Source organism: Ruditapes philippinarum, unplaced genomic scaffold (genome assembly GCF_026571515.1).
Source record: "Ruditapes philippinarum isolate M1 unplaced genomic scaffold, ASM2657151v2 ctg2657_1_1_1_1, whole genome shotgun sequence".
NCBI classification, from domain to species: Eukaryota; Metazoa; Mollusca; class Bivalvia; order Venerida; family Veneridae; genus Ruditapes; species Ruditapes philippinarum.
The window spans coordinates 67,163-87,204 of NW_026853342.1; the positions used below are offsets into that span (position 1 = coordinate 67,163).

A 20,042-nucleotide genomic window follows, 5' to 3' on the forward strand; every position below is an offset into this window, starting at 1 on the left:
TTTTAATATTTTTTTAAAAAAAAACTTTTGAAAAGTGGGATCCCTCGATAGCATTGGAAACAAAAAGTTGAAAATCTCAGATTCTTGTTATTTTATTTTTTGTGTCAGTGTGTTTTTTGTGTTGTTTGGTTGAGGGTTTTCTTTGTTTTTGAGTGGTTGTTGTTTTGCATTCGTTGTTGTTGTTAATGTCGGTGCGTTTTGCTTTTGGTACAAAATACACCATTGAAATCCAGCATCATACTAGTAATTTAATATCATATATCGCTGAAAGTCCAAATGGTAAAAAGTACAGTGCATTTAAATGTAAACGAATCGATATCGAAGAAAGAAAGAAATGTGAATATTTGACACCTGTCTTCTTCTTACCTTCATTTGACTATTTGTTAGCTCTTTAAGTAAGTCTCTGTTCACACGAAACTTACGCTTTGCAGGTCTGTTTAATCGAAGTTTGTCTTTCTCGACAGGAATTTCAACACTGTACCCATTTTCAACTTAAATATTAGATATAACAATAAAACAATCTATACAGGATATGCAGGATACAGGATTTGTAAAGATATTGTTGTTAAACACATAATTACAACATGCAGGATCTTTAACTATCATTATCAAATAATATTTCTAAAGATATAACATATCAAAATGTACTAATGACATAGAAGAAAAAGTTTTGAAACTGAGGTTGCTGATTTTATAAATTTATAAAGCTCATCCAAGTATCCAAGTAACAGTTGCCTATGATTATTATTACACGTTGATCCATGCCAGGTAATTTTGACTCTTAAATAAAAGCGAGACATATTGAAAAGGGCTTCGGTATGGATATACCAGTTAAATAGACAGTTTCATGTGTTTATATTTCAATAAGTACATGTTGTATTTATTTATATAAGGTTGTATTTATTTATATAAGAAATCAATATTCAAACTTACATCTGGCTATAACGTTTGTGAATTCTAGCGGAAACATGCTCTTATTCAAATCTGAAAATTTAATAAAACCTACTGCATTATAAACAAGATAACATATCAATATGGAAAATTGCAAAAAAAGTTATTTCTGCATCCCCTACGCCCCTTGCACCAAATCAAAGCAGAATTCTATGGGAAGCCTTGACTGTCTTATGATTATAAAAATGAACGTTGTTGTGTTACACTTTCTTTGTACAATTTTCACTTGTGGATGCATCCTTATATGAATTCAACTGAACAATATATGATGTCAATGTGTCTTCATATGATGTCGACCAGTCATTATACGTTGTGCATTTATGAATATATTATGTGGGTAGCATCATTACTTCTCAATATATTATCTCAATCTTTCATGATACGATGTGAATCTATTATTATACGACCGCTGCTTTATATGAAGTACAAACATCATTATATCGTGTGATTTTTGTCATTATACTGATGGGGTTAAATTTACCGGGTTATATCTCACTATGCACCGTTCGTGGCGGAGACTGTCTATATCCCAACGTTAGGAAATCTCAAGACTTGAGGGAATCCCGAACGGTTCTAAACTGCTGACGAATTGTTAAGTTGACTCTATATAAAGACAATTCTGCATAATATAGTTTTTTGACTCTATATAAGAATGGTCCCACATAATAATGTATTATCATTAATGCACATCGTATAAAGAAATATTGACATCATATACGGACACATTTACATAATATATTGTTAAGTTGATTCTACATAATATAGTGTTGTTATGACTCTGATAAGAATGGCTCCACATAATATATTCGTAATTGCACATCATATAATGAAAGACTGACATCATATAAAGACAGATTGACATAATATACTGTTGTTATGACTCAATATAAAGATGGTTCCACATAATATATTCATTAATGCACATCGTATAATGAAAAATTGGCATCATATAAGGACACATTCACATCATACATTGCTAAGTTGACTCTATATAAGGATGGTTCCTCATAATATACTGGTATTTTGACTCTATATAAATATGGTTTCACATAATATACTGAAAAATGTACATCGTATATTTATAGATTGGCATAATGTAAGGAAACATTGACATCACATACTGTTGACTGTATATAAAGATGGTTTCACATAATATATTCATAACTTCACATCTTATAATGACAGACTGCCTTATATAAGGACAGATTGACATAATATATAGTTATTTTGACATTATATAAGGATGATTCCACATAATATATTCAAAAATGCACCTCATATAATGATATACATGTATTGACATCATATTATAAAGACACATTGATATCATACATTGTTCAGTTGACTATATTTTATGATGGTTCCACATAATATATTCATGAGTGCACATTGTATAATGAAAGGTTGACTCAATATATTGATATTTTGACGAAACAACGTTTAGGTTTATTTATAATTATGACAGTCAATGCTTTCCATAAATTTCAGCGTTTAAATCAAAAGTGGTGAATTTCAAAACTTCAGCAGATGTATTTTATAGTGATCATGTTAGTGACCATAGACCCTTTCTAGTCAGATGGTCATTAATAGTTTTAACAATTTAAAAAAAAAAACATTTAAGATAAAATCAATGATGAATTTATAACAAATACATTTAAAATACAACCTTGTCATTTTTTCAATAAGATCAACACGAAAACAAGACTTATTTTTTTCAATAAGGAACTATTTTACTAGGTTTATTTAATAAATACTTACCCAAACTCTCTACGGATTCTGCTATTTTACTGGCTACCCCAGCTGCATCGACACATCGTGCATTAACAAACGTTAGAAATGAAAGAAGAGAGAACGTTTCTTCACCAACATCTTCAAGAATAACTGGAACTATACATGGAATTTTCTCATCAAATGATGCGGCTAAAGCAATCTTTTGTTGATAACTACACCATTCGTCGTTTGTATAGCACTGTGACAGGAATAATACAACTTTTACTGACTCTTTCATTCCTGCTTTCATGAAATTAAACTTGTCCACACCAGGGTAACAATCAACTACATCATATAAACATTTCAAGTGAAAACGTTCTTTTAGTACAGTGACAATTTCCTCAACCTGTTCACAATCGTCCTCGGCAGCTACGATATAGAAGTAATACTTCTTTCCTGTTGGTAACTTTAGGCATTTGTGTCTTAAATTCCGATTCAGTTCGTTATTTAAATCCGCCATTGTTTTCGAATTCCACTGTGTATTTGTAATTCAATCCGCTGAAATCGTATTCATTTATCTTCATACAATAGATTATGTCTATAGAACGTGTTTATCTTAACATTAATCAATATATATACGAGTTTCAATAATTATTATATCGAGTGTTATTTACCTGTAACGCATGCCATTCAGTTTATAAATATAAAACAAAACTTTGAAAACCCACATTGTACTTTTGATTATTTTTCTTCTATTGAAAATGGAAATCAAATACTACTCTATGTGCATTATTCATTTATTTGCGATTACTCAAGTAAGTATATTCGTAATCGAAATTATGTTTGATATTGTTACCGTTATGCATTATCCAAGCTAACGACAAATACTAGTAGTCCATGTACTTGAAAAATGTTTATTTTAACAAGTTATTCTCTTATACAAGTATATATGGTAATTTATGACATTTGGCTTGATATTGACAATAACTCTTGTTTTAGAATTAAATATTTCAAAGGAATGTTTTAAATGAAACTTACCCATCTGTTTTACAGGTATTATGCGCTGATACAAACAGAAATGAAAGTTCCATGCTACATACCGGAACGAACGTAACGTCTTGTAAATCTGGACAGGTTTTAAACGGGTCAGATTGTATAAATATTACTGAATGTAATTTACCGGTTCTGTCAAATAGACGATGTATGCAGCGTTGTCCTGTTGGCTTCATTTATTTTACGATGAATGATGATGACTTTGATGATCATGACTACCAAGGTTACCATTATACATTAGCAGATATTGATGAAAATCCGTGTTACAATAAAAATACGTTCTATGTTCTCACAGGTTTGATTGCTATCTTGAATGGGGTTTACATTGTGTTCGTAAAGATGTTTCTATCAACAAACAAGTATTCTATGGAAAAATATGGTATGATATTTGTCTTTTATATCTTACATTTGTTTTTCTATACTCTACAAAAAACACAAACGATGTATGCAACAAATTAGCTCTCACATTTTTCTGTTTAACATAGTTTATTCAGCAAATGTACAAACAAGATTCTTTGAAAAACTGGTATGTTATTATGGTTTCCTATTTCATGTTAATAAATTCTTTGCTTTGTTGATAACTCTAGACCCGAAATCATTAAAAGATTGTATGCTACAAATATTAAATGCAACAAAATCTAAAACACCTAACCATATTTTAGTTTAAGCTATTTTATTTAGCAATTTTACAAGCGTGTTATATTTTCATCAATACTATACAAAATGTGTACGTATATGGAAAACAAGCGTAAACTTCTACTTATTTCTTTACTTATCGATAGTTATGTGAAAAATAAATTGCGCCGGTAGTTATATTGGTCACAGTGAGAAATGTGCAGCCTGACCGGGACTCGAAACCCGGGACCCTCGGAATACCGTTCCGCGGCTCTACCGACTGAGCTATCCGGCCGCTTACACATCTTCTCCCCTAAATAGTGAACAGTTCTGAACCGTGACATACTTCACCACAATATTGAAATTCGTCCTCGAATTTCACAAAGCTACAGAGCAATGCTAATTGAACTATGAGCTATAAGCAGTCACGGTCCCCCGTTGGGCGCCAAATGTCACAGGGTGAGAAAAATGTGCAGCCTGACCGGGACTCGAACCCGGGACCCTCGGAATACCGTTCCGCGGCTCTACCGACTGAGCTATCCGGCCGCTTACACATCTTCTCCCCTAAATAGTGAACAGTTCTGAACCGTGACATATAGATGCCAAAAGAGCAAAGCTGTGATGTACATGCAAATTCAGATACGATGTTATTGTATCTCGCTGTTTTGTGTCTAATTTGTGTGTGTTTTATGTTACCATAGGAAATCTTGCTGCTATTTTTGTTCCAGTGATAAAAGAGAATTAAAGCCTTGTTATTAATAATAATGATTAGTGGTTATTTATAATTTTTTCTTTTGCTTTGAAATGATAAAAACACAGTAAATGGACACAATTTCGAAGTTGACTATTTACAACTGTACCGTTTTACCTACTTTACTTTACAATTTGATATCTTTGTCGAATTTTCATAAAGAAAACAAAGTATTATCTCACCAGAAAAAACCACATTGTTTTAAGTTAATTTCCAATACTTATAAAATGTATATAAAATGCAACTTGGTCAAGCTTTTCAAATATCGTCTGTTGTCTAGTAAATGTACATGTTTTTGTCTTACAGAAAACTTCGTCTGGTGTAAAACACAAACTGGAGAACGTGAAAGACTGCTTAATATCAATACAGATGATGATGATACACCGAAATTATAATAGTTTACCGTAAAGGGTATAAAGCTACATTATTTTGTATATTGGACTGTCACTAATTTGCAACATATTTTGTTTGTATCCTGATTTAAAAGATCCCAAAGTGCCTAAACTGAAAGAAATCCTACTTGTAATTTTCTAATAAACTAAATGGGTATTAGAAAATGCATGTTTAAACCTATTAAAATCACAGCGGGGATCTTTTATTATGTTCTCTTATATCATTTGTGTTTATAAAATAGCAGAGGGAACTATTTTTGTGTTAACTCATTTCAGATATGATTAAAAGAATATGAAAACCAATTGATTGTATTTGTTCTTTATATTTTTCAATTTACAAAATTTGTCACAGTTTTTTTTCATATCCTTTAAGTAGCAGTTATGTGTCGTAAATATAGCAAAATAGTAATTCACTATGACTATACAATTGCTTAGAGAGAAAAAGAAGCAAATTAAGATTGTGCATCTATATGGCAAATGGGTATTTTTTGGAAACTGTAACAAGAAATTAAAAAAAGAAAGTTTTTGAGAAATAAAAATGATAGCATTTCTGAGGCATAATGGGCCTGTTATGAGCTGAAGACATTGATGATATAATATTATGCTTGTTTTCCTTTGTTATGTAATAGATATGCTGGTTACATAGCTTAATAAACTACTTGTACAGACCACATTTTCACATTGTATTTTCTTTTACTGTCACATTGTATTTTCTTTTACTGTCAAAGCCGTTGAAACCTCTACTTCCCTGGAAGGAAAAAATAACAATAAATATGTTCACATGATAATGTACGTGTAACAACACATACTCAAATACCATATGCAGCTGACAGTCGAATGTCAATGGCATTTATAAAAATTGAGGTTATTCCAACTTACTATCCAAAGTAAAAATGTTGTCGTTAAAAGCCCTATATTTCTCAGAAACGAATAGATTTTTTTTAATCCTTGGAATGCAAACAAGAGCTTTATACAGTTTAAATAATGGTTTTAGAGCATTTATGGTGCTTAATTGTTGCCTTAAGAGAAATGGTGCCTTCATGCATAATTTGTTGCTTGATAAAGTTAAGAAATACTTGAACTCAGTAAGATATTTTGTACTACATACAAATATCAAACGACATTATAATTTTCTAATTGATCAAATCAACGGGAAGGTGCTCAGGTAATTTTTATGATCGTAGACTGGTAAGTACTATTCTTATTGTGCTCAATAATAGATAAGAAATACATCAAGTGATATGTTTATTTGCCAAAAATATATAATTGTAGAACGTTTAATTATCTATCTCATCCTCTCTCGCTCGCTCTGTATTCATGGTCGTGTGTATTGAATCTGCTGTCGTCTATTGCCGTATCTTGAAATCGCTGGTGTGTGAAAAATATAATGATACTCGATAATTAGTTAAGGCCAGATAATGTCTGTTCGTTTTAAATGTTTACTTTTTTAGAGGAGGTGTGTGTGTGTGTGTGTGTGTGTATTGATAAAATGGTGGTGCTGGATGGTTAGATCCATGGTTTGTGTAACCTTCTCGTAAGTGTATGAGATAGTTTTTGCTCTCCTAGTCTCAATATGCAGAAGACAAGTTAATATACTGAGTTATGGCAATACTGTATTCTCTATTCTACAAAAACTCAATAAGCACTTCTCTCTCTAGTCAAAAGGTTCACTTATGTAGGCATAGCATATCGAGATTATGTTTCTCGGGTCTTATTATACTTGTGGACGTGTATCGTGTTGTGTATACGGATGTAATTAAACCGATACCTTCGCATCTATATATGTTAGCATTATACTATTATCTATTCTGTCTCTTATATAGTTATGTTGGTATGCAAATTTTTATTGGTATTACGCATCTATCTAAATACGATATTAATATAGAGAGACCGAAAGTAACTTAATACCTAATTTTGCTCGCCTCCTGAACGGTATATCGGTAATATAATAGTGTACTGAGTGTCGCGCAACTATAAGCTGATAGGATTTATATGTGCAGTTAGAGACCCAAGTCTAATATAGTGTGTGTAATAGATTAGTTGATTATATCAATTTTCGCGTGAAATAATAATAAAGTTTTATGTATGGTATGCTTGACAAGTGCTCCTAGTGGATTCATAAGTTCCGTAGCTATCATAGAGCTTATCACAAAATTCAGTCTCTTGCTCTAGGCATTTGGTGATTTTAAACCATCCAAAGTATCGCCTCCAAAGATATTGATTTTATACTGGATCAAAGCTTATCACATAAGTTTCTTACCCTAATAGTCAATCTTGGTTCTATTTATAATATATGGATGGTAATGAATTCATAATTGTTGCATGTAGAGATCTAGAGACATATTTTGAATTTCTTATTGTGGTTATCATTTAAATCATAAACTTTTGGTAGATTATACTCATATTCTAATCTTTTCTTATCTTCTGAATTGACAATTCAATAATATATACATCCGTGTCCTGTGTTAATATGACATCTTCTCTCTTTCTGAACTCCTGTTGTTTAGCTCCTCTGCTTACCTAGAATGCGCTGTGTGGGGGCGAATGGAATGGTGTAAGATGACGCATAATCAGCGGTGTATATGGAATACTCCTTTACTTCAACTTAGTTGTCTAAGTAGATATATTTATATATGGATTAAAAATCGTGATCAAATTGATATTAGTAAACAAGAATGACGCCTATTAGAAGCATCGTTAGGCAATGAAGGTGGATATGATAAACACGAGTTTTCAAGTCATGCTGTGTAGACTGAGACGATTAGTAAGCAGTATATCTTTTATATTTATGAAGAATTAATGAGGGATTTAAGGTTAACACAGATGTTCTATTAGATTGATTTTTCTCCTCTTATTTCTGTTCAATAGCAATCAGTATGGACACGCTGAGGTGCTTCTTCCTCTACGAGCGTGGAAAAAATTTACACAATTGTGTCCTTTATAACAGTGCTCTGGTGCAAATGTAAATTAATTGCTTTTTACTAAAATATCGCCTTTAGTTTAAAATAATGAAATGTGCATACCCTCGCAATGCTAATCATGATTTATCTATATAAATTTTTTTTTATTATAAATTGACAATTGTTACATAACTAGCCGCTAGTAGTGTGTATATACGAGAGCACGCTTTAATCATATGGTGGGAATTTATGTGGGTATGTAATAAGCGGCATATCTATATGCTCACGAAATCTCGATTCTATGAAATATATTGTGGTCGTTCTGTTTGTTCGTGTATTCTGGAGAAAATATATTAATACTTTTTATTCCAAGATATAATCCCTCTAGGGTCTGAACTTCAGAATTGGAAATATTTACATTTTTTATCTCTCTCACAGAAATACACAAATACTCTATTCGTTGGTTACATTTACAACTCGGTATCCTACACAGCGGGAAATGAGCATAATGTACAATCTTGCATTACGCGCACTGGGCTGCACTCGATGTGATTGTCTCTATATAATATGTATACCATCGTTGTAACAAAGTCTATGATGTACGTCTGTTATTTTTTAGCACTCTTCTCTGTTCATATCTCCATGCACTATATTTGAATGAAACGTGTTTTTAATTTTTCACTAGTGTTATGAGTCTTTGTAAGTATATTGCTTACAACGCCAGTCGTTTTCGAATTAATTGCTAGGCCGAACCATTATTTCTTAGACGCAGTGTCAAATGATGTTTGTTCTTTCGACAAGGAGAGACTCGTTAATTTACTGTTGACGCAGATTCCTTTTCCTTTTCTTAGGTATGTCAGGTTCTGCTGATATTGCTCAGCGAGGTTCGTCGTAATTTTAAAGGTCATGACTTTTGATATTTCGGCAGTATGAATTTCAATCATATTCAAAGCGTATTCCTGAAAATAGAAAAAATATTTATTTAGAGTATAAGAGTTTAATAAATGCTTTAAATAAACATCGGATCACGTGTATTTTCCTTTTATTGACTTCTAATACATGCTAACATTATAAAATAACTGTATTTTAAGAGTTGGCAAAAGAAAATCGCCCTCTGCATATAATAGTGTAATTTTAATTTCATACTGCAATTTACAAATACAGAGAATCTTCTCGCACAATAGACATAATACCAACCTTTGGGGTGATGTTTATGTCTGCAAGTAAAAGTTGGCGGCGTTCTTGGATAAAGTATTCCAAATAGTCCTGTAAATAAAGCAAAGTGATTATAAAAAAAAAAACATTCAAACATTTTCCCTTTACTCTCAGATATAAATGGCCAGAACTTTCATTTTTAAGAAACTGGTTAAAACTTTTATCTGGCATGGAATAAATGTGCAGGTGTCTATTTAGAATAAAATCCGCATCACTAAAGAGACACTAATAAGCGCATGTGAATTTGGACGGAATTCTGTACTTTTCTTTTGTCTTACTATAAACCAGTCTCAGATATAAATGTCCAGAACTTTCAATTCTAAAAGATTGGTTAAAAATTTTATCTGGCTTGATCAGTTTTCTATTTAGAAAGATAGAGACACTAATAACACATGTGTGTTTGGGACGGATTCTTAATTTTTCATTTGTTCACTAGAGCTGGAATTCTCGTCCTTGAATAACCTTCGAAACACAATGTAAATTTTTTTAATGGTTGGATGACTTATTCGCGATTGTTTTTATTTATTTGACATAGCTTTGTTAGTAAATTCTATTTGACGTACAATTTACACAAACTATTTGGATAGAACTTCTACTCTTTTAATGTTAAGCCATGCATTCCCTGTAATTTGGGCTTATATTTAAAAATCTATTTTGCATAACAGTCAACATTTACCTGGCATTTGCTAAAATTGTATACCACTTGGCTATTAACGCAAGTTATGGGATTGTAAATGCATAATTTGTTGCGGGCATACGCTACAGGTTTTTCCTATTTAGGGTATCTTTGTATGCTTCCCGTTTGCGCGCTTTCAAAGCCGACATCATCACAATAATACGATTGTTATTAAACGCTTCAATAGTATCAATATTCGCTCTCTCTGTTGATAAATTTTACCTTTCCTCTTAACCATATAATGCTTTTGGTTTTAAGAAATCTTACTTAGCTGCCGGTACAGACCAGAATATTAGCTCGAGGCAATATCGACTGATTATCTACCGTTTAACACCGGTGCTAAAGTCCATGTCTTCGAAAAATCCATGTAAGACAGTCGGCATGCCATGCTTTAAGTGAACGTCATTACGCGTGCCTTTTTATGCAATAATTACATTTTATCGATGCGGTCTCTTTCACATATATGAATCCGTTGTAATGTCATACGATTACACGTACACTTATAAGAAAATGCAGTTCTTAGTATGTTTCTGTATTCTGAATTAATGATTGTATGTAATATAACGAAAGGAATCAAACACCTGTCTCGTCCGATGCAGACGGGACTGATTATCTAGCTCCGGGTATACTTTTTTAGCGGCGAACTTGGCAGAGCATCCGTCACGCCGTTAACAATCACTCTCCAACTAGATTTTCCGGTCTGTACCGGCCGCCGGTGTAAGATTCATATAATATATAACATTTCCAATAAATTACAGCGTCTGGTCACTTTCAGAAACTCGAAAACTCGAATCATCATCAGCCGTATAAGACGTTGTATGTTGGTACATAAAAAACTTGAAATGAGTATGAATGAGGTGCAATTGTTAATTTCTAGAAATATTTGTTCATGACTTGTTAATCATCGAGCGCAAATTTTCTATCTTTTATTCTCTCTTATCATTCAGTTAGAATAACATTAACTAGATCAACAAGGAATGGCGGCGTTCAATGAAGACATACATTTCTGTCATGTGCGGACGCCTCATTATAAAATCCAGCTGTTCTTGACAAAAAATATTGATTAAATCTGACATCACATTTCAAAATATGATTCTTGTAAGGATACGCTTGGTTGGCGGTTTTTTCGTCCCGAGAAAACAATTATGACGTCATTATCGATGCATCTCCTTAAATACTGGCTGCATATTTTCATTTGGAGGTCTATGTCTAACTGTTAAAAAGGTATATTACATAACAATGTTTAAAGATAATAAGATTCATTTTGACTTATATGATGCATTTTTAAATATATATTGAAAGCAGTGCAAAACTATTTTGTTCTTTTAAAAATGTCTTTGTGATTTTTGCATTTGAGCTTCAATTTAAACAACAACTATCATAAGTCTAATAAACTGAAATAGTAAAGATATACTAATCATCAATACAACACTGAATTGAATTCAATTTTAAGTTAAAAAGTGATCCTCATATTTAATTTACAAAATGTAGGTCTTTAATATGTCCGAGTGGTTCAGGTTGGAAATTTATAATCACTTGCCCCTCATCACTTTGTGTTTTGTTCATGGTCAGAACCTCAGATGCCTTTATACAAACATCATATCGAGTTAGTTATTGAAGGTGTTTTACATAGGTTATCCACCAGAGAATAAAATAATTATGAAAATATTTTTCTACTTCCATCAGACAATCAGGAAGCTATGGTTCATCGGAAAATATGTAAGTTAAAATCAATTGGAAAATCTCGAGGTAAAGACTGTAATCAAAGATGTTTTCTGTATCAATTTTCCTTTTAACACAATCTGAAAAAACCAAAAACACACAAATTCTACCTTTTCTCGGTGGTAATATCTTGGAACAGCCAAAACCAATATAATCAGAATTATTGGATACACATTAGTAACAGCCGCCTCTAACATCAACATTAGCACCACTACAAAAGGCAGACCCAAATCAGGCCGGTCTCTAGTTGAACTTGCTACCAGTACAATTAATAAAACCAATGCGCTCAATAATAAAAGCATTAGTAAAGATAAAACACTTCCCCAGCAAAATATATTTCTTTTCTTCAAAAAGTCGTAGGTCTTCATCACAGGATCACTATTTACTAATTGTACAACATCGCGTAAAAGCTCTTCAGAAACCTATAATGAGATGTGCAGTTGTATATTTTGATCAATTGAGCATTAGTGTCAATTCCAAACATGAAATTTGTATACATTTTGTAAGAATATAAAAGGATATATCAACATTTTGTAACAATATAAAAGCATATGTCAAAGTATATTTATCTTTATCGACCATAAATCATTCTAGTTATTAATCTTTATCTGATATTTTACTGAAATTGAAAAAATAAAACTTTTGAAAAGTGGGATCCCTCGATAGCATTGGAAACAAAAAGTTGAAAATCTCAGATTTTTGTTTTTTTGTGTGTGTGTGTCACTGTGTTTTTTGTGTTGTTTTGTTGTGGGTTTTCTTTGTTTTTGTGTTGTTGTTATTTTACATTTTTTGTTGTTGTTGTTGCTTTTTGCGTTTGGTAAAAAATACATCATTTAAAATGCAGCATCTTACTGGTTTTTAATCATATATCGCCAATGGAAAAAGGTACAATGCATTTAAGTGTAAACGAATCGATATCGAACAAAGAAAGAATTGTGAATATTTGATACATCTCTCCTTCTTACCTTCATTTGACTATTTGTTAGCTCTGTAAGTAAGTCTCTGTTCACACTAAACTTACGCTTTGCAGGTCTGTTAAATCGAAGTTTGTCTTTCTCCACAGGAATTTCAACACTGTACCCATTTTCAACTTAAATATTAGATATAGCAATTAAAATATATACAGGAAATACAGGATTTGTAAACATATTGTTGTTACATACATAATAACATAATACATAATTACAACATAAATGATCTTTAACTATCATTATCAAATAATATTTCTCAGTACTTAAGATAAAACATCAAAATAAACTAATGAAATAGAAAAAAGAAAGGTTTTGAAACTGAGAATGTTGATTATTTATAAAGCTCAAGTAACAGTTGCCTATGATTATTATTACGCGATGATCCATGCCCTAAAATAACAGCAAAAAATATTTATTTAAAAGGGATTTGGTATGGATATACCAGTTAAATAGACATGTTTATATTTCAATAAGTACATGTAGTATTTATTTATTTCACATATTCAAACTTACATCTGGCTATAACGTTCGTGAATTCTAGTGGAAACATACTCTTACTCAAATCTGCAAATTTAATAAAACCTACTGCATTATAAACAAGATAACATATCAATATGGAAAATTGCAAAGCAGCTGTTTCTACTTCCCCTACGTCCCTTGCACCAAATCAACGCAGAATTCTATGGAAAGCCTTGACTGTCTTATGATTATAAAATTAAACGTTATAGTGTTACTCTTTCATTATTTAATTTGCACTTGTGGATGCATCCTTATATGAATTCAACTGAACAATATATGATGTCAATGTGTCTTTATATGATGTCGACCAATCATTATACGTTGTGCATTTATGAATGTATTCTGTGGTAGCATCATTATATAATGTCAACTTATCAACTTATCTAATGATCGCTAGCTGCATGGGTTCAAACCCCGTCAGAGGCAAGTCGTTGTTTCCTTGACAAAGAAACTTTACACTCATTGCTCGGCACTGGTTGGTTCCAGGAACGGTTTCGAAAGTGTGCCTATAAGCTTATAGCATCCTATACAATCGAACTAAAATAAATTCTGTATAAACCAACTTATCAATATATTATGTCAATCGTTCATGACACGATGTGAATCTATTTTTACACGACCGCTGCGTTATATGAAGTGCAAACATCATTATATCGTGTGATTTTGTCATTATACTGATGGGGTTAAATTTACCGGGTTATACATTTGTATCTCACCATGCACAGTTGGTGGCGGGAACTGTCTATATCCCAACGTGATAAAATCTCAAGACTTAAGGTTTTAAAACGCTGACGACTTGTTAAGTTGACTCTATATAAAGACGATTGTATATAATATAGTTTTTTGGCTCTATATAAGAATGGTTCTACATAATGTATTATCATTAAGGGGCCTCCGTGGCCGAGTGGTTAAAGTCGTTGACTTGAGATCACAGGTCCCTCACCACTGTAGGTTCGATCCTCACTCGGGTCGAAATCTTTCATGTGAGGAAGCCATCCAGCTGGCTTACGGAAGGTCGGTGGTTCTACCCAGGTGCCCGCTCGTGCCTGAAATAATGCCCGGAGAAGCTGGAAAAAATCGACGAAAAATCTCGGCGGGACACTCTAGGATGACCCGACTTGAGTGTCCGATCGCCCATATGGGCTATCCGGCGGCGACCTTAAATAAACGCATAAAAAAATGTATTATCATTAATGCACATCGTATTATGAAGGATTGACATCATATACGGACAGATTTGTTAAATTGACTCTATGTAAAGACGATTCTACATAATAAAGTGTTGCTTTGATTCTATAAGAATGGTTCAACATAATATATTCGTAATTGCACATCATATAATGAAAGAGTGGCATTATATAAAGACAGATTGACATAATATATTGTTATTATGACTCTATATAAAGATGGTTCCACATAATATATTCATTAACTCACATCGTATAATGAAAGACTGGCATCATATAATGAGACATGTGCATCATATATTGCTAAGTTGACTCTATGTAAGGACGATACCTCATTATATACTGGTATTTTGACTCTATATAAGAATGGTTTCACATAATATACTGAAAATGTACATCGTATATTTATAGATTGGCATAATGTAAGGAAACATTGACATCACATACTGTTGACTGTATATAAAGATGGTTCCACATAATATATTCATAACTTCACGTCTTATAATGACAGACTGGCTTCATATAAGGACAGATTGACATAATATATAGTTATTTTGAAATTATAAAAGGATGGTTCCACATAATATATTCAAAAATGCACATCTTCACATCATATTATAAAGACACATTGATATTATATACTGTTTAGTTGACTATATTTTACGTTCCACATAATATATTCATGAGTGCACATTGTAGAAGGAAAGGTTGACTCAATATATTGCTTTTTGGACATAACAACATTTAGGTTTATTCAGTCAAGCCTTTCCATAGAATTCAGCGTTTCAATCAAAAGTGGTGAATTTCAAAACTTCAGCAGATGTATTTTATAGTGATCATTTTAGTGATCACAGACTCTTTCTTTTTAGATGGTCATTAATAGTTTTAACATTTTTAAAAGAAACATTTAAGATAAAATCAATGATGAATTTATCACAGGGAAATCTGTCATTTTTTATTAAATCTATATATATTTAATATAAACAACGGATACAAGTCGTGGCCTCGCACTACCAGCACGGGTTCGTAAAATGCATTCACACGTGTAAACTGTATAAAATATCCTCTATTCCATCAAAGTTATTGTAGAAGTTAATATATGAACGAGTCATTACCCAAGTTCTACTACAAACACTTCATTAAAACCTGTAACATTGCAGAAAATAGCTAACATTTCAATATTTACATTGGCTGTCAAGTTGTCGTCCATTTTGCAGGTGTATCTAGGGGGCAGGGGACCTAAAATGAACAATTTTGTATTTCAGTGTGACCAGAAACACAATTCCAAATATTTCAAAATCTGTTTCACAGGCAGATAACCAGTTGCACAGCATTATTCAATAATATATGACATACATTGAAGAAAATAATAGTTTGCATGCATTGCTCCTTCAAAAACTGACTGACAGCAATTTATATTTACCCCCACCCAGCCAAATTCACACCTAAAATATACCAATATGGGCAATCTTCATGAAGGTGCAGCATACCCCAGAATCCGCCCGATTCCTTTAAAAATATCAGTAACACGCAGTGCAAGCTATGGCATTTTCAGAAATGACCAATAAAGTGTCTGTCATACGTTTAGATTTTTCACAAAATTTATCTGAAATTTCTTACTTGTTTGGCACCAACTGTCAAAGCTTGACTTTTAACTTTTTCACCTCCATTTGGAGAGTCAGAAAGACATACAAAGCTACCAAAATGCTTAGTTTCGGGTAAAAAACCCAAAAATACTTCTCATTTCCAACTCACAAACAAGAAAGAATTACAACAGAAGAAATCAGTACCTTCAAAACACCATGTCTGAGTTATTAAAAAATTTGACCAGGGCTATCATTCGAATATGTCCCCTGCCCCCTTATGTTCCGAGTATTTTCATTGGCTGATGAAAAAAACGCTATTCGTCGCGGCTATATGCCGTTATTATCCGGATAATTATTATTCATTAGCCAATGAAATTGACAGTTACTAACAGAAGTTAGATTTACGCATTGGAACATACGGGCAACATCAAAATGGAAGCCGAGGATAGAAATTATCAAAACAAACATAAATTGTTACAATAATCTGTACCAGAAGTTAATGATTGCATCATTGATGGTGGTGGATAATTGATATTTAACCGATTACATGATTAAACTTTCTTATGGTCTCAACCCGGTACGGAATCTAGAAAGTAGTTCTTTTAAATTTTGAAATGGCCTATTTCAAGTCATCTTAATTGATACTGGTTATATTTTAAGTATATCTTTAGTAATTGTGTACATAAAGTTTCATTTCTGAGTACTTTAAAGGTTGTTTTTGATGTATTTTTGCAGGATTTCATTTCTGGGTGGAAGGTTTCAGCAGGCACTATGCACAAGAATACACACCAGTTACTATTTGGAATAATCTATAGTGATTACAGAAATTAAAAGCTGCAGAAAAACTCCAAGGGCTAATGTATTATTTTTTGTGCTGAATTTACTAGGACTGCATTGTTGTTTAAAGAAATGGTCATGAAGTTTCGGTACCGGATTTGCTTTGTGCAGAATTTAGCCTTAAATGTAATGGATTTACTATAGGATATATGGGTCGAAAATTCAGTGGGCCGTCTCCTAAATATGAGCATACGTTTGCATAAAATGTCGTTTTACACGTGTAATTTTACAAACCGAAATTTTACGAACGTGTGTAAAAATGAAACATGAAAGGTCATTTTTAAAAATATCTTGTCCATGTAACAAAGTGAGTCATTTTTTTTTAAATTATCGACTCTTTCATCAATGTCCAACAATCAGAAGGAATAAAACTGTTGTATACTGCGTTGTATTTACTTTTTCATGAATTGAGCAATTTTGAGTTGTATCCCTTGCTATATCATATATATAGTGGGAAAGGAAAAAAATGACAGAATCCCCTGTGGAATTTATAACATATACAGATTTTCAAAATACAACCTTATCATTTTTCAATAAAATCAACACAAAAACAAGGCTTATCTTTTATTCACAAGGTATATTTAATAAATACTTACCCAAACTATCTACGGATTCTGCTATTTTACTGGCTACCCCAGCTGCATCGACACATCTTGCATTAACAAACGTTAGAAATGAAAGAAGAGAGAATGTTTCTTCTCCAACATCTTCAAGAATAACTGGAACTATACATGGAATTTTCTCATCGAATGATGCGGCTAAAGCAATCTTTTGTTGATAACTACACCATTCGTCGTTTGTATAGCGCTGGGACATGAATAATACAACTTTTACTGACTCTTTCATTCCCGCTTTCATGAAATTAAACTTGTCCACACCAGGGTAACAATCAACTACATCATATAAACATTTCAAGTGGAAACGTTCTTTCAGTACGATGACAATTTCTTCAACCTGTTCACGATCGTCCTCGGCAGCTATGATATAGAAGTAATACTTCTTTCCTGCTGGTAACTTTAGGCATTTGTGTCTTAAATTCCGATTCCTTTCGTTATTCAAATCTGCCATTGTTTTCGAATTTCACTGTGAATTTGTTATTCAATTCCCTAAAATCGTTTTCATATAGCTTCAAACAATAGATTATGTCTATAGCACGTGTTTTATTAAACAATATATATACGAGTTTCAATAATTATTATATCGAGTGTTATTTACCTGTAACGCATGTCATTCAGTTTATAAATGAAAACGAAAGTTGGAAAACCCACCTTGTACTTTTGATATTGAAAATGGAAATCAAATACTACTCTCTGTGCATTATTCATTCATTTGCGATAATTCAAGTAAGTATATTCATAATAGAAATTATGTTTGATATTGTTATCGTAATACATTATCCAAGCTAACGATGTTTCTATCAACAAACAAGTATTCTATGGAAAGATTGGTATGATATTTTGAATATTTTAATATCATTTCTTTGTTTATACTATACAAAAAAAACACAAACGATTGTATGCAACAAATCTAGACACTAACCTTTTTAGTTTAAACATATTTATTCAGCAAATTTACAAACAAGTATTCTATGGAAAAACTGGTATGATATTTTATGGTTTCTTTTCAGTAATAATTCTTTCTTTATATAACTCTAGACCGAAAACCATTAAAAGATTGTATGCTACAAATATTAAATCAACAAATCTAAACACTAACCTATTTAGTTTAAGCATATTATTATTTAGCAAATTTACAAAGAGTATCATTTTACATCACACTATACAAATGTATACGGATTGGAAAACAAGCGTAACACTTGCCTAACTTCCTTTCTATTAACTTATTTATGCATGTTAAAAACTATTGCGTGCGGTAGTATATATTTATGAAAAAAGAGCAGAGCTTTCATATACATGCGAAATCAAATACAATGTGATTTGTATCTCGCTTTTTTTCCCCTTTTTTTGTTACCATGGAAATCTCGCTACTATGTTTGTTCCCTTGATTAAAAGAGCAATTAAGTTGGTTATTGATAATGATAATTTGGTTATTTATATTTGTTTTAATTTAGTTTCCAATACCTATAAAAGGTATATAAATGCTATATTGGTCAATGCTTTCAAATATCGTCTGTTGTCTAGTAAATGTACATGTTTTTGTCTTACAGAAAACCTTCGTCTGCTGTAAAACACAAACTGGAGAACGTGAAAGACTGCTTAATATCAATACAGATGATGATACACCTAATTATAATAGTTTACCGTAAAGGGTATAAAGCTACATTATTTGTATATTAGACTGTCATTTTGCAACATATTTTGTTTATATCTTGATAAAAAAAAGATCCCAAATTGCCTAAATTGAAAGAAATTCTACTTGTAAATTTCTGAATGGGTATTAGAAAATCCATGTTTAAACCTATCTAAAAAATCACAGCGGGATCTTCTATTATGTTCTTTTTTATAATTTATGTGTTTATAATAGCATTGTGAAACTTTTTTGTGTTAACTCATTTCAAATATGATTAAAAGAATATGAAAACCACCTGATTGTATTTGTTCTTTATATTTTTCAATTTAAAAAATACTCAAATACCATATGCAGCTGACAGTCGAATGACAATGTCATTAAAAAAAAATTGAGGGTTATTCCACTTACTAGCCGAAGTAAAAATGTTGCCGTTAAAAGCGCTATATTTTCTCAAAACGAATAGATATTTACATCTTTTAGAATGCAAACATGAGCTTTATATCGTTTAAATAATGGTTTAAAGCATTTTAGGAATTGCTTGTTACCTTAAAGAAAAATGGTGCTTAATGTTTGTTTTTTGTCATAAAATTAGCAAATTTGAACAAAGAAGTATTTTGACTACGGTACAAAATAGCAAAAGACATGATTGTACTTAATTTGACAAAAAATCAACGGAGAAAAGGATGGCTTTAGGTAGTTTGGCTGAT

The 20,042-nt window shown here is 31.9% G+C and overlaps 2 protein-coding genes across 8 annotated transcripts in view; one reads left to right on the plus strand and one right to left on the minus strand.

The window, feature by feature from the left end:
• LOC132736552 (uncharacterized) overlaps positions 1-18,364 on the minus strand; it is a 52,241-nt gene extending 33,877 nt beyond the window's left edge. For 3 of the 7 annotated variants that reach the window (XM_060723696.1, XM_060723695.1, XM_060723698.1), the window contains exons 1-3: positions 2,710-3,350; positions 934-984; positions 367-491 (exon numbers count right to left, since the gene is read on the minus strand). In XM_060723696.1, the coding sequence (XP_060579679.1) occupies positions 367-491; positions 934-984; positions 2,710-3,181 (648 nt within the window). In that variant the 5' untranslated portion in view covers positions 3,182-3,350. Of the gene's footprint in view, positions 1-366; positions 492-933; positions 985-2,709; positions 3,351-11,371; positions 11,477-12,095; positions 12,408-12,950; positions 13,076-13,469; positions 13,521-17,681 lie in introns of those variants that run through there. The other 4 variants (XM_060723700.1, XM_060723701.1, XM_060723702.1 and 1 more) reach the window with 4 other exon arrangements.
• Positions 1-19,564, plus strand: part of LOC132736556 (uncharacterized) — a 65,972-nt gene extending 46,408 nt beyond the window's left edge. The window contains exon 3 of the mRNA XM_060723708.1: positions 19,253-19,564. Within this exon, the coding sequence (XP_060579691.1) occupies positions 19,253-19,351 (99 nt within the window). The 3' untranslated portion in view covers positions 19,352-19,564. The remainder of the gene's footprint in view (positions 1-19,252) is intronic.
• Positions 19,565-20,042: the final 478 nt, after the last annotated feature.